This window comes from Heterodontus francisci, chromosome 33 (genome assembly GCF_036365525.1).
Source record: "Heterodontus francisci isolate sHetFra1 chromosome 33, sHetFra1.hap1, whole genome shotgun sequence".
Classification (NCBI taxonomy): domain Eukaryota; kingdom Metazoa; phylum Chordata; class Chondrichthyes; order Heterodontiformes; family Heterodontidae; genus Heterodontus; species Heterodontus francisci.
The window spans coordinates 18256019-18271171 of NC_090403.1; the positions used below are offsets into that span (position 1 = coordinate 18256019).

General features: G+C 45.3%; 1 protein-coding gene across 1 annotated transcript in view; it reads right to left on the reverse strand.

Annotated features, from left to right (window-relative positions):
- The window catches only part of ace (angiotensin I converting enzyme (peptidyl-dipeptidase A) 1), a 642116-nt gene that overhangs the window by 519315 nt on the left and 107648 nt on the right, over nt 1-15153 (reverse strand). The window contains exons 6-8 of the mRNA XM_068013141.1: nt 13532-13629; nt 10640-10812; nt 9722-9945 (exon numbers count right to left, since the gene is read on the reverse strand). Coding sequence (XP_067869242.1) covers nt 9722-9945; nt 10640-10812; nt 13532-13629 — 495 coding nt within the window. The remainder of the gene's footprint in view (nt 1-9721; nt 9946-10639; nt 10813-13531; nt 13630-15153) is intronic.

Consider the following 15153-nt stretch of genomic DNA (forward strand, 5'->3'; position numbering starts at 1 on the left):
TTAATTTGTTGCAAAAGCTTTGCGCATTCAGACATAGCACCTTTAGCTTAAACATTTTTCTAATTTTCCCTGATGCAATCTTAGTCACTAATGCCCAATTACCTTTGTTACTCTCACTGTCCCTTCTGAACCACTCTGCTTATTTGTCTTACCCAAAATGCTGCTCTGCTCTATAACCTTGACATTTCCCTTGTTGCTTTTGAATTTACACTTTACTGAATCCCCTTTATTAGTTTAAAGTCCTGTCTACTGTCCTAGTATTCAATTTTCCCAGGATACTGGTCTTAGCCTGATTTAAGTGGAGCTCGTTTCAATGGAATAGCTTCCTCTTTCCCTAGTACTAGTGCCAGTGCCCCATGAAGTGAGACCCCTGCCTCTCACACCACTCCTTCAGCATTTAACCTTCTAATCTGCATATCACTATGTAAATTGGTATCTGACTCAGGTAACAATCCAGAGATTCTTACTTTTGAGGTTTTGCTTTTTAATTTGGACCCGAACTCCTCAAACTCCTCAGCAGAACATCATTCCTAGTTTTACCTATGTCATTGGTTCCTATGTGAGCCATGATAACTGGATCCTCCACCTCCCACTCAAAGTCGTCTCCAGCCATGAGGAGAGACCTTTAACCCTGACACCAGGCAGCAAACACAATCTTCGGAAATCCTGGTCACAGCTGCAGAAAACAGTATCTATCCCCCTGACTAAACAGTCCCCTATTACTACCACATTCCTTTTCAATCCCCCCACTTGAATAGCTTCCTGCACCATGGTGCCATGGTCAGTTCGCTCATCCATCTTGCAGACCTTGTTCTCAACCACTCAGGTAGCAAGTAGTTTGTACCTGTTTGTCAAAGTCAAGGGTCAAGGCTCCTCCATCACTACATCCTGGATCCCCATACCTGCCTGACTCACAGTTACACCCATCTGACACTGACCAATGACCAACTTTAAAGATCTATGTAACCAAAGGGGTGTGACTGCCTCAAAGAACAAGAACAAAGAACAGTACAGCACAGGAACAGGCCATTCGGCCCTCCAAGCCTGCGCCGATCTTGATGCCTGCCTAAACTAACACCTTCTGCACTTCCGGGGCCCGTATCCCTCTATTCCCTTCCTATTCATGTATTTGTCAAGATGTCTCTTAAACGTCGCTATCGTATCTGCTTCCACCACCTCCCCTGGCAGCAAGTTCCAGGCACTCACCACCCTCTGTGTAAAAAACTTGCCTCACACATCCCCTCTAAACTTTGCCCCTCGCACCTTAAACCTATGTCCCCTAGTAACTGACTCTTCCAGCCTGGGAAAAAGCTTCTGACTATCCACTCTGTCCATGCCGCTCATAACTTTGTAAACCTCTATCATGTCAACCCTCCACCTCCGTCGTTCCAGTGAAAACAATCCGAGTTTTTCCAACCTCTCCTCATAGCTAATGCCCTCCAAACCAGGCAACGTCCTGGTAAACCTCCTCTGTACCCTCTCCAAAGCCTCCACGTCCTTCTGGTAGTGTGGTGACCGATGAAGGCAAGCATGCCGTATGCCTTCTTGACTACCTTATCCACCTGCGTTGCCACTTTCAGTGACCTGTGGACCTGTACGCCCATATCTCTCTGCCTGTCAATACTCCTAAGGGTTTTGCCATTTACTGTACACCTCCCACCTGCATTAGACCTTCCAAAATGCATTATCTCACATTTGTCCGGATTAAACTCCATCTGCCATTTCTCTGCCCAAGTCTCCAACCGATCTATATCCTGCTGTATCCTCTGACAATCCTCATCATTATCCGCAACTCCACCAACCTTTGTGTCGTCCGCAAACTTACTAATCAGACCAGCTACATTTTCCTGCAAATCATTTATATATACTACAAACAGCAAAGGTCCCAGCACTGATCCCTGCGGAACACCAAATGGGAGTAAATCCTGTCCCGAAGAATCCTCTCTAATAGTTTCCCTACCACTGACGTAAGGCTCACCGGCCTATAATTTCCTGGATTATCCTTGCCACCCTTCTTAAACAAAGGAACAACACTGGCTATTCTCCAGTGGGACCTCACCTGTAGCCAATGAGGATGCAAAGATATCTGTCAAGGCCCCAGCAATTTCTTCCCTGGCCTCCCTCAGTATTCTAGGGTAGATCCCATCAGGCCCTGGGGACTTATCTACCTTAATGCTTTGCAAGACACCCAACACCTCCTCCTTTTTGATAATGAGATGACTGAGACTATCTGCACTCCCTTCCCTAGGCGCATCATCCACCAAGTCCTTCTCCTTGGTGAATACAGATGCAAAGTACTCATTTAGTACCTCGCCCATTTCCTCTGGCTTCACACATAGATTCCCATCTCTGTCCTTGAGTGGGCCAACCCTTTCCCTGGTTACCCTCTTGCTCTTTATATATGTATAAAAAGCCTTGGGATTTTCCTTAATCCTGTTTGCCAATGACTTTTCATGACCCCTTTTAGCCCTCCTAACTCTTTGCTTAAGTTCCTTCCCACTGTCTTTATATTCCTCAAGGGATTCATCTGTTCCTAGCCTTCCAGCCCTTACAAATGCTTCCTTTTTCTTTTTGACTAGGCTCACAATATCCCGTGTTATCCAAGCTTCCCGAAACTTGCCAAACTAGTCTTTCTTCCTCACAGGAACATGCTGGTCCTGGATTCTAATCAGCTGACGTTTGAAAGACTCCCACATGTCAGATGTTGATTTACCCTCAAACAGCCGCCCCCAATCTAAATTCTTCAGTTCCTGCCTAATATTGTTATAATTAGCCTTCCCCCAATTTAGCACCTTCACCCGAGGACTACTCTTATCCTTATCCACAAGTACCTTAAAACTTATGGAATTATGGTCACTGCTCCCGAAATGCTCCCCCACTGAAACTTCGACCACCTGGCTGGGCTCATTCCCCAATACCAGGTCCAGTATGGCCCCATCCCTAGTTGCACTCTCTACATACTGTTTCAAGAAGCCCTCCTGGATGCTCCTCACAAATTCTGCCCCATCCAAGCCCCTAGCACTAAGTGAGTCCCAGTCAATATAGGGGAAGTTAATATCACCCACCACTACAACCCTGTTACCTTTACATCTTTCCAAAATCTGTTTACATATCTGCTCCTCTACCTCCCGCTGGCTGTTGGGAGGCCTGTAGTAAATCCCCAACATCGTGACTGCACCCTTCCTATTCCTGAGCTCCACCCATATTGCCTCGCTGCATGGTCCCTCTGAGGTGTCCTCTCGCAGTACAGCTGTGATATTCTCCTTAACCAGTAATGCAACTCCCCCACCCCTTTTACACCCCCCTCTATCCCGCCTGAAACTTCTAAAGCCTGGAACATTAAGCTGCCAATCCTGCCCTTCCCTCAACCAAGTCTCTGTAATAGCAACAACATCATATTTTCAAGTACTAATCCAAGCTCTAAGTTCATCTGCCTTACCTGTTATACTTCTCGCATTGAAACAAATGCACTTCAGACCACCTGTCCCGCTGTGCTCAGCAACATCTCCCTGCCTGCTCTTCCTCTTAGTCCTACTGCCCTTAGTTACTATGTCCTCCTCAGTTATTTCACTAGCTGTCCTACTGCTCTGGTTCCCACCCCCCTGCCACACTAGTTTAAATCCTCCTGAGTGACGCTAGCAAACCTTGCAGCCAGGATATTAGTGCCCCTCCAGTTTAGATGCAACCCATCCTCCTTGTACAGGTCCCATCTGTCCCTGAAGAGAGCCCAATGGTCCAGATATCTGAAACCCTCCCTTCTACACCAGCTGCTCAGCCACGTGTTTAGCTGCACTATCTTCCTATTTCTAGCCTCACTGGCACGTGGCACAGGGAGTAATCCAGAGATTACAACCCTTGAGGTCCTGTTTTTTAACTTACTACCTAACTCCCTGAACTCCCCCTGCAGGACCTCATCACTCTTCCTGCCTATGTCATTGGTACCGATGTGTACCACAACCTCTGGCTGTTCACCCTCCCCCTTCAGAATGCCCTCTGTCCATTCAGAGACATCCTTGACCCTGGCACCAGGGAGGCAACATACCATCCTGGAGTCTCTTTCACGTCCACAGAAGCGCCTATCTGTGCCCCTGACTATAGAGTCCCCTATAACTATTGCTCTTCTGCGCTTTGTCCCTCCCTGCTGAACAACAGTGCCAGCCGTGGTGCCACTGCTCTGGCTGCTGCTGTTTTCCCCTGATAGGCCATCCCCCCCAACAGTATCCAAAACGGTATACTTGTTAGAGAGGGGGATAGCCACAGGGGATTCCTGCACTGACTGCCTGCCCCTTCTAGCGGTCACCCATCTATCTGCCTGCACCTTGGGTGTAACCACTTCTCTAAAATTCCTGTCCATGACACTTTCTGCCACCTGCATGCTCCTAAGTGCATCCAGTTGCTGCTCCAATCGATCCATGCGGTCTGTGAGGAGCTGCAACTGGGTACACTTCCTGCAGATGTAGTCGCCCGGAACGCTGGAAGCGTCACGGACTTCCCACGGAAAAAAGGAATGCATTTTATTCTGGTGACAGGATTCCAGGGGCGGTTTGGAAGGCATCCATCAGACACCCGAAGTTATTTGACAGCGGGCAGGCAATTAATTGCCCACTGGCAGAGACACCATCCCTTTAAGGGATGAGTTCCCACCTGCAGAGCTGCTGGCCAATCGGAAGGCTGGCAAGTCTGCAGTACCGGCAACACCACTGAGAGCAGTGGCAAGTGCTGGTACTGCAGGAGGCCCTGCTGCATCGAGGACATCCGGGGGAAAGATGCATGGTGTCAGGGTCACCAGGGCCATTCAGGTAGGCCCTGACGATGTGATGGAGGTGTGCATTGGTGAGGGTGGAGGGGTGTTTTCCCAAGGTGGGGGGTAGGGGGGTTGGTGATTGCTGCACGGGTTGCCCCTCTGGTGCTCTTAGATTGCCCCCAAAGGAGGGACTCCCCCAGACCTCACTAGGAGGTCGCCAGGTTTTACTTGATGGCGTCTCCCCACAGTGGCAGACCACTCGGCCTTCAATAAAATTGAGTTGGAGGGGGGGGAAGGCCCGAAAGTGGGCTTGATTGACCTGGGGTGGAAAAGCCATCCTTGGCCTTCCCCGTCCAGGACAAAATGTCAGGGAGCCTGGGCAACGTTGGGAACTGCATCCCCTGCCATTTTGTTTGCAGCCCCCACCTCCGTGTCCGCCTCCAAGGACAGAAAAAATTCTGCCTCAAGTATCCAGGTAACTTTCCCCCTCCCTGATGCCCTGCAATGCCTGCAGCTTGGAGTCCAGCCCAACAACTCTGAACTGAAGTTCCTCGAGCTGTAAAGACTTTCCGCAGATATGGTTCACCGGGATTGCAGTGCTCGCAAACTCACACAAGTTGCAGTTATGGCACACCACCTGCCCTGTCATGTTTGTCTCATCTTATTTAAAATATGATTAGTTAATTAATTTTTTAAATGTAATTGATTAGTTTTATTTATTAATTTGCTTATCCAGTTTAAGTTACTAATTCAGTAAAATAATAGTAAATTACAGTTTGCTCGACTCAAGACAAAAGAACACACACCGGCTCCTGGAGGTAAAAAAATAATAAAAAGCAGCAACTCCTTCCCCCTCTGCACTGACTTCCCAACTTTGTTACCTCTGTTAACAAAGCACTCCTTCACAACCACTCTGTGCTCCACACCTTCTAAAGCTCCCTCTCCACTGATGCTTCAAATGTTTTCAGGGCAGCTACAGCATGGGCTAGATACAGAGTAAAGCTCCCTCTACACTGTCCCCATCAAACACTCCCAGGACAAGTACAGCACGGGGTTGCATACAAAAAAAACAGGTTAGATAGAGAGTAACATTTTTTTTGTTTTCTTTCTCTCCTCCCTTCCTGATGCAAGGATTAGGAGCCAGGATAAGTCAGTGAGGATACACGTGTCAGAATTTTGGATGCGTTGGAGTGAATGGAGAGTGGGGGATGGGAGGAATAGCCAGGTATTTTGATGTATTCACAGCACAGCAACTGGCCATTCGGCCCAACAGGTCCATGCCAGTGAAGGTCTGGGGGCGGAAGTGAGCAGAGGTGGGCAATATTTGTGAGGTGGAAGTAGATGATGTTTGTGATGGAGAGGATGTGTTGTTTTGTCCTCTCAATCGCATATTATTCAGTTCCTTCTAAAAACCCAGGTAAATAATATCCACTGAATAGCACTCATTAAATAGATGTAATTCATAAAGTGTTCCAATAGATTTGTGAGGCATCAAGAATTTGGATTGTTTAAGTGACTGAGCCACAAGGTGGCTCTCAGAGTTCAGTGCAGATGAGTGTAAATGATTAGTAGAAGTGTAAGGAACCAAAACAGGCGTCTATGTTAAATGGGTATTTGCAATGTTTTGATCAGGATAAGATCTTATGGTTGTCGTGGCTATAATCTATGGAACCTTCAGTTTAATGCTTAACTATGGTAAAGGTGAGGCAGGTGTAAATTGCATATGCAAAGATTTACATTGAAACCAGTTCAGGTTCCATCCAAGCAGAACTCTGGGCTCCTGCACAGCTCTGGGTACATACAGAGACAGAGCTATCTGAAGTCGCATGGGGTCCAGGGTGTACTAGCTAGATGGATAAAGAACTGGCTGGGCAACAGGAGACAGAGAGTAGCAGTGGAAGGGAGTTTCTCAAAATGGAAACGTGTGACCAGTGGTGTTCCACAGGGATCCGTGCTGGGACCACTGTTGTTTGTGATATACATAAATGATTTGGAGGAAAGTATAGGTGGTCTGATTGGCAAGTTTGCAGACGACACTAAGATTGGTGGAGTAGCAGATAGTGAAGGGGACTGTCAGAGAATACAGCAGAATATAGATAGATTGGAGAGTTGGGCAGAGAAACGGCAGATGGAGTTCAATCAGGGCAAATGCGAGGTGATGCATTTTGGAAGATCCAATTCAAGAGTGAACTATACAATAAATGGAAAAGTCCTGGGGAAAATTGATGTACAGAGAGATTTGGGTGTTCAGGTCCATTGTTCCCTGAAGGTGGCAACGCAGGTCAATAGAGTGGTCAAGAAGGCATACGGCACGTTTTCCTTCATCGGACGGGGTATTGAGTACAAGAGTTGGCAGGTCATGTTACAGTTGTATAAGACTTTGGTCCGGCCACATTTGGAATACTGCGTGCAGTTCTGGTCGCCACATTACCAAAAGGATGTAGATGCTTTGGAGAGGGTGCAGAGGAGGTTCACCAGGATGTTGCCTGGTATGGAGGGCGCTAGCTATGAAGAGAGGTTGAGTAGATTAGGATTATTTTCATTAGAAAGACAGAGGTTGAGGGGGGACCTGATTGAGGTGTACAAAATCATGAGAGGTATAGACAGGGTGGATAGCAAGAAGCTTTTTCCCAGAGTGGGGGATTCAATTACTAGGGGTCACGAGTTCAAAGTGAGAGGGGAAAAGTTTAGGGGGGATATGCGTGGAAAGTTCTTTACGCAGAGGGTGGTGGGTGCCTGGAACGCGTTGCCAGCGGAGGTGGTAGACGCGGGCACGATAGCGTCTTTTAAGATGTATCTAGACAGATACATGAATGGGCAGGAAGCAAAGAGATACAGACCCTTAGAAAATAGGCGACAGGTTTAGATAGAGGATCTGGATCGGCGCAGGCTTGGAGGGCCGAAGGGCCTGTTCCTGTGCTGTAATTTTCTTTGTTCTTTGTTCTTATCTCCATTGTAACTGTTTAGAGAGTGAGGAAGGGTTAATCTCTGATCTCTAAACATTTCCATTAAGGTCTAGGAGGCTTACAAGGACTTCAAGGAACTTCCTGAGCAACTTGCAGCCAGGTCTGATGCTGCACTAGAATAACAGTAGTTAGCAAATGTAAGAGACTGCCTGAATTCCAGAGTTACACTTCCAGCTTTGCATGACTGCACAGTGAAATTTGCATTGAAATGATGATGAATTTGAAGTGTTAATTGTACATTGTTAGTCAGACTCCATTTGGGGAGGTGGCTTGCCTGCCCCTAGCTAATTTATAAGGCACAGAGCTGGTTAATGTCGGAAGAATGCTTCTAGGAACTCCAAAATGATGTCATTAACATTTACCAGACTATCAAGTCGATTAGCAACAGTAATCTGTGGTGAGGCATTTAAATACCAGGGACATTGGTTAAAAATTTGCTTTCCTCTTAGTTGTGCAGAGGACACTTTCAATCTGCAGGGACAGTGAAGATGGGAACAGAGAGACCCAGTGCTTCAGTGTTCCAGCTCTAGCCACAACCCCACACTCGGATTCCCAGGAGTTCCCCAAATCCTTGTAACTGGGTAGCAGGGCCTGCAGTAAGAATGCTAATGAATTGTGGGGGAGTGTGCAGGTAGGGCAGGTGGGGGCACATTCTCAGCCCTCACTTTTCTCTCAGTCTGACTGTGAGGCACCTGAATGGATGGTTACCCTCACAATGCTGGGATTTGTGCTGAGGTGTTCCGCGGGCCAGACGGTCTGTGCTCCAGGGTTCTGCTCAAAGATCCAAGGAGGCAGAAGGCAAGGAAATAAATTCATCCACCCCCATTCTCTCAGTTTAAGGCCCTGATGCCAGGGTTTCTAGAAAGGCCAGTAGATACGCTCCCGTTTCTCCCCCTTTGATCCGAGTACAAGGTTCCATCAAGAGGTGCACCTGCACTTGGGCAGTGGGAATGGCTTGTGTCTAAATGATGAGCAGACTGCTCTCCCGGGAGAACAATTAGCCCTTCAGAGTGAGAAACAGGTGAAAGCCTGGATGCAGAGATGTAGAAAAGTTAAGTTAGCAGAGAAAGTCACTAAACAGTTTATGGAGAGAGAAGGGAATAAAGTGAACAGACAGGCCAGTGGGGTTGAAATCTATCAAAAGGGTTGTGCTCATTGGCACAAAGTCCTTGTCCTGTTCCTAAACAGTCCTGCTTTATCTTATAAATTCTTACAGTCCTTGAACCTAGCAGTGAAATAACATAAGCATCTTATCACTGCTGTCTGATTACAGACATGGCAATTACCCATATCTGTTTGACATTATGAATTATCTTCTAAAAAAACCCTCAAAGATCAGGAGCTATTCAACATGATAAACGGCACAATGTCCAAGAGAAGTTACACAAGAAGATGGAAAATACTGCCTCAGCATTACATTTAAAAGCATAGTCATGAAATGTTGCTGCATGACACTACCTGCAGCCTTTTGAAATCCAGACTTGGCACTGTCCAATACTGATTGCCTGTTGTACCTTGTCCTCTCTTAGTTTTCACAATCTTGGGGTCATCCTTCTTTGAACGCTTGTTGGTTTTTTTCACTTAGGTCCCTCAATAATAATAAAAACTTGTCTCCATTTCGGTGCGTATCACTTGAACAGAAAGTATTTATCCGATTCCCCTTTGAAGGTTACTATTGAATCAGCTTCCTTTCAGCCAGCATATTCCAGATCATAACTCATGAAAAACTTTTCTCATCTTCCCTCTGGTTTTTAAATCCATGTCCTCTGGTTACTGACCCGCCTGTAAGTTTCTCCCTATCTACTCTACTTTAAAGAGTTACAAAGTCGCTTGAAAGAGCTATCCAATTAGACCCACTCTCCTGCTTTTTCCGCATAGTCCTGCAAATAGTTTTCTTTTCTAGTATATATTCAATTCCCTCTTGAACGTTGCTATTGAATCTGCTTCCACTGCCCTTAAACCACAGCCTGATCTGTCCCTCATCTTTCTGTTCTGTGAGGATTTCTCTTACCGTTATCATTTTCAACGTTTTCCAGTAGTCCGATTTCTTTCAAGTGCTTGGGTGTGGAGACCGAGAGCGCCATTACATCTCCGACTGCCTCGTGGAAGCCTGGGTTGGCTCCACCCCTGAAGCTGACTGGTTGATCCTGGTACTGAAGATAGTATTCCACATGGCCCATTTCATGGTGCACTGTGAAAAGCTGCTCCATAGTGACTGTTGTGCACTGTTTGATTCTGGGGAATCAGAGGAGGGACGGTTAAAGTAGCCTGTCGGAGTAGGGTCAGACACCTTACCTGTGGCTCTTGATTACCTCCAGAACAAACGAATAAATAACAAAGAACCAGTGAATAATTTCTCATAAATACAAAGGCTTTGCATTTATCTAGCACCGTTCACAACCAATGAATACATTTGAAGCTAGTCATTGTTATAATGTAAGGAATGCTAGAGCTAATTTGCACACAACAAGACCCCTTAAACAGCAATGAAACAAATGCCCACATATTCTGTTTTGGTAGCGTTGGTTGAGGGGTCAAAGTTGGCCAGGATACTGGGGAAAACCTCCCTACTCTTCTTCAAATAGCACCATGGAATATTTTACACACACCTGACAGGCCAGACGTTTAGTTTAACATCTCATTCAAAAGAGAGCATGTCTAAAACAGTGCAGCACTTCACTGAAATGCCAGCCTAGATTTTGTCACTCAGATATCTGGAGTGGTATTAGAACCACAAACCTTCAGATTCAGGGGGCATGAGCACTACCCCTGAGCCACAGCTGCTGTGCAACAGCTCAATCAGCATTGTCACTCACAACTACCAGGATGGTAGAAGGCAAGCTAGATGATCCTTAATCTTTCTTCATCCAGCCCATCGATATTCCTATTCTTTTTGATCATCTTCACATTCTATGAGGCGGGAACCAACCTGAAATCCTTCCGGTTATAGAAGTCCCAGGCGGATGCATGGCAGACAACCTCCCTTCCATCCTCGGGTTTCTCGAGCATCGAATAGTCCCAGAATTCCTGAGGCATTTTGATGAGCCCCAGGGAGGTGAAGAACTCCTCAGAAACTTTGAACATGTGTGTGGCGTTCCATTTCTGTGAAAAATTACAGGAGAAGAACAGTGAGGCTATCCCCAGAATTGCTGCAGCAGCCAAAAGGAGCATGCGGAACCCATGGGCAATCCACATCTGTCATCCATGATCCTTTAGGCCTCATGGCCCACATTGTGACCTTTGACCTCATTCAACTAGGACCCTAATATCCTCTGACTTCAACACAAACTTAATCTTTGACCGACTTTAAATGAAACAACCTTTTAGTATTTTATTTAAACCTACCTTGGTAGTTGTAACACTTTAAAAACCATGCCAATAAAATCAGTGGAAATCAGTTAGTGTTGGGGACAGTGGTCGGGAGGTATAACTTCACTGGTGCTCATTCCTCCATTACTTTATTGATTTGTTGGTGTCTCTGCTCTTCCAATTAATTTATTCATGAGGAAGTGACTGCTGTACCTTTCATTTCTTCATTAATTGCTGTGCCTGCTGCTCCATTCATTTAATCTCCAGTGTCTGCGCAACTGTGAATGTATTAACTCTCTGGCACCTGCTGCTCCAAAAATGTATTTATTCTCTGATGCTTGCTACTGCATTCAATTATTTGATTTTTATGCTCTCACAGTAGCTCCACTGATTTATTTATTGATGTACCCTCTAATTTATGGAGCTAGTAATTCACTGGCTCCCACTGCTTCATTTATACCAGCATAAGAAATAGGGGCTGGAAGAGGCCACTTGGCCCTTCAAACGTTCTCTGCCATTCAGCTTCATGGCTGATATCTACCTCAATTCCACCTTCCTGCACTATCCCCATATCCCTTAATTCCCTTAGTATTCAAAAATCTATTGACCTCTGTCTTGAATGTACTCAACAACTGAGAATTCATCGATTCACAACTGTTTGAGTTTATTGATTCATTTTTTTGGTATGCTAGCTGCTCGATGAATTTATTATTCCTTGTGCACCCACCACTCCATTAATTGATGGCATAGTTGGTATTCTTGTTGATCTATTCATTAATTCACTTGCTCCTTTGATGTATTTTAAATTTGCTGCTCTACTTGTTTGCATTTTCATTCACTGCTGCCTATTGCCCTATAAGTATATTGATTCTGTCGTTCCCACTGCGCCATTGACTTTGATTGGTGCTCATTTAACTGTGCTACAGCACACATAATTTAATGAGTTGTGGTGCATGTGATTTTATGTTGGTTTGTGTGCTTTCAGGTTCCCTTTTGATTTATTCTTATTAGCATTTTCCAGTTCATTCCATTAATAGATAATCGCTGCTTCTGCTTTATCGTTCATGTGATGCGGGCATCGCTGGCAAAGTCAGCATTTATTGCCCATCCCGAATTGCCCTTGAGAAGGTGGTGGTGAGCTGCCTTCTTGAACTGTTGCAGTCCATGTGGGGTAGGTACACCCACAGTGCTGTTAGGAAGGGAGTTCCAGGATTTTGACCCAGCGACAGTGAAGGAATAGCGATATAGTTCCAAATGAGGATGGCGTGTGGCTTGGAGGAGAACTTGCAGGTGGTGGCTTTCCCATGCATCTGCTGCCCTTGTCCTTCTAGGTGGTAGATGTCGTGGGTTTGGAAGGTGTTATTGAAAGAGGCCTGGTGAGTTGTTGCAGTGCATCTTGTAGATGGTACACACTGTAGCCATGATCCACTGTCTGGTGGAGGGAGTGAATTTTTAAAGTGGTGGATGGGGTGTTGATCAAGTGGGATGATTTGTCCTGGATATGAAGCTGCACTCATCCAGGCAAGTGGAGAGTAAACCATCACACTCCTGACTTGTGCCTTGTAGATGGTGGACAGCCTTTGGGAAGTCAGGAGGTGAGTACCTGCTGCAGAATTCCGTCTCTAACCTACCAGCTCTTCTAGCCACAGTATTTATATGCTAGCCCAGTTAAGGGCAGTCACTCTCACCTCACTTCTTGAATTCAACTTTTTGTCCATGTTTGGATCAATGCTGTAATGTGATCTGGAGCTGAGTGTTTCTGGCAGAACCCAAACTGAGCACCAATGAGCAGGTTATTGCTGAGTAAATGTCACTTGATACCACTGTCAACGATACCCTACATCACTTTGCTGATGTTTAAGAGTAGACTGATGGGGCGCTAATTGGCCGGATTGGATTTGTCCTGCTGTTTGCAGACAGAGCATACCTGGAAACTCCCAGGGAATGTTCCCAAAAGAGTCTGGTGACATTGCATTCTAAACCAACGGACAACAGATTCAATTAATTAATAACATCTGGAATAAAAAGCTAGTCTCAGTAATGGGGATCACAAAACTACCGGATGGTCATAAAAACCCATCTGGTTCACTAATGTCCTTTATGGAAGGAAATCTGCCATCCTTAGCTGGTCTGGCCTCCATGTGACTGCAGACCCACAGCAATGTGGTTGACTCTTAACTGCCCTCCTGAAATAGCCTAGCAAGTCACTCTTACATAAAACCCCTACAGAAAGGTAAAAATAAATAAAATCAGACAGACTACCTGGCAGATTTTTTTTACTAATTAATTGAATTTGAATTCTGTCAGCTGCCTTGGTGGGACTTGAATGCCAGTCACTAGAACATTAGCTAGGGCCTCTGGATTGTTAGACCACTGATGGTACCATTACACCACTTTTCCTTATAGAGGATGAATCACCCACATTCTTGTCTGAGACTCCTGATTGGAATTGCAAAGTTTTAATTGCCCCGACATCGCTAGTATGTGGAACCCGACAAGACAATCAACTCACCTTTTCAACCATTGTATCAGTGACATCTATATTGCCTTTGTCTGGGAATGGGACCATCAATTCATAGATGTTGTTCCATTGCTGGGCCCACATGTTACCTGAAAGGAGGAGAAAGATAAAGAACGGACTTCTCTGTCTACAGTAACAATATAAATTACTATAGAACTTTTAGCATAGTGAAATAGCCAATGGTGCTTCACAGGAGTGTAATCAGATAGAATCTAACACTGAGACAAAGAAGGAGGCCTTTGGACAGGTCACCAAAAGCTTGATCGAATAAATAAGCTTTAAGGTGTGTCTTAAAGGAGGAGAAACTATTTCTGCTGGTTGGGGAGTCTAGGACTAGGGGGCACAGTCTAAAAATCAGTGCCAGATCTTTCAGGAGTGAAGTTAGGAAACACTCGTACACACAAAAGGTGGTAGAAGTTTGGAACTCGTCCACAAATGGCAATTGATGCTAGATTAATTGTTCATTTTAACTATCAGATTGATAGATTTTTGTTAATCAAAGGTATTAGGGGATAAGGGGCAAAGGGATATGGAGTTAGGTCGCAGATCAGCCATGATCTCATTGAATGGAGGAACAGGTTTGAGGGGCTCAAATGCCGTCCGCCTGTTCCTGTGTTCCTATGAGAGAGAGGAAGAGAAGGGGTGAGATTTAAAGAGGGGATTTCAAAAATTAGGACCTAGATAACTGAAGGAATTGGGGCAGAATGGAGTTCTCCAAGGGTTGTGGGGCTGGGCGAGGTACAGAGATAGGGAGGGGTGATCCCAAGGAGGGATATGAACATACGAATGAAACTTTTAAAATCACAGTGCTCAGAGACCAGGAGCCAATGTAGGTCAGAGGACACAAAGAAGATGAGCAGACATGGACTTGATGCAATTTAGGAATAGTCATGTCTTTTTTTCATTCATTCAAGGCCAGCATTTATGGCCGTCCCCTAATTCCCCTTGAGAAAATGGTATCAAGCCAGTTTCTTGATTGCAACTGAATGGCTTGCTAGACCGTTTTAGAAGGCAGTTAAGAGACAACCACATTACTGTGGGTCTGGAGTCACATGTAGGCCAGACAGGGTAGGGCCATAAATTTCCTTCCCTAAAGGATATTATTGAGCCAAATGGGTTTTTACAAAAACACAATAATTCTATCATCATCAGATTGAAACCAGCTTTTTAATCCACATTTATTAAGTTAACTACCCCAGCTAATACGGTGGGATTTGAATGCACAGCTCTGGGGTACAAGACCAGTAATATACTCACTATACTACCACTCCCCCTATTATAAATGATGTGATAGCAGAACACCGAGAAAGCATAAATAGGTTTGGGCAAAGTCAGCATGGGTTTACAAAAGGGAAGTCATGCTTAACAAATCTACTGGAGTTTTTTGAGGATGTAACTAGTAGAATAGATAAGGGGGAACCAGTGGATGTGGTGTATTTGGATTTTCAGAAGGCTTTTGATAAGGTCTTACATAAGAGGTTAATGTGCAAAATTAAAGCACATGGGATTGGGGGTAATATACTGACATGGATTGAGAATTGGTTAACAGAGAGAAAACAGAGAGTCGGAATAAACGAGTCTTTTTCCAGGTGGCAGGCAGTGACTAGTGGGGT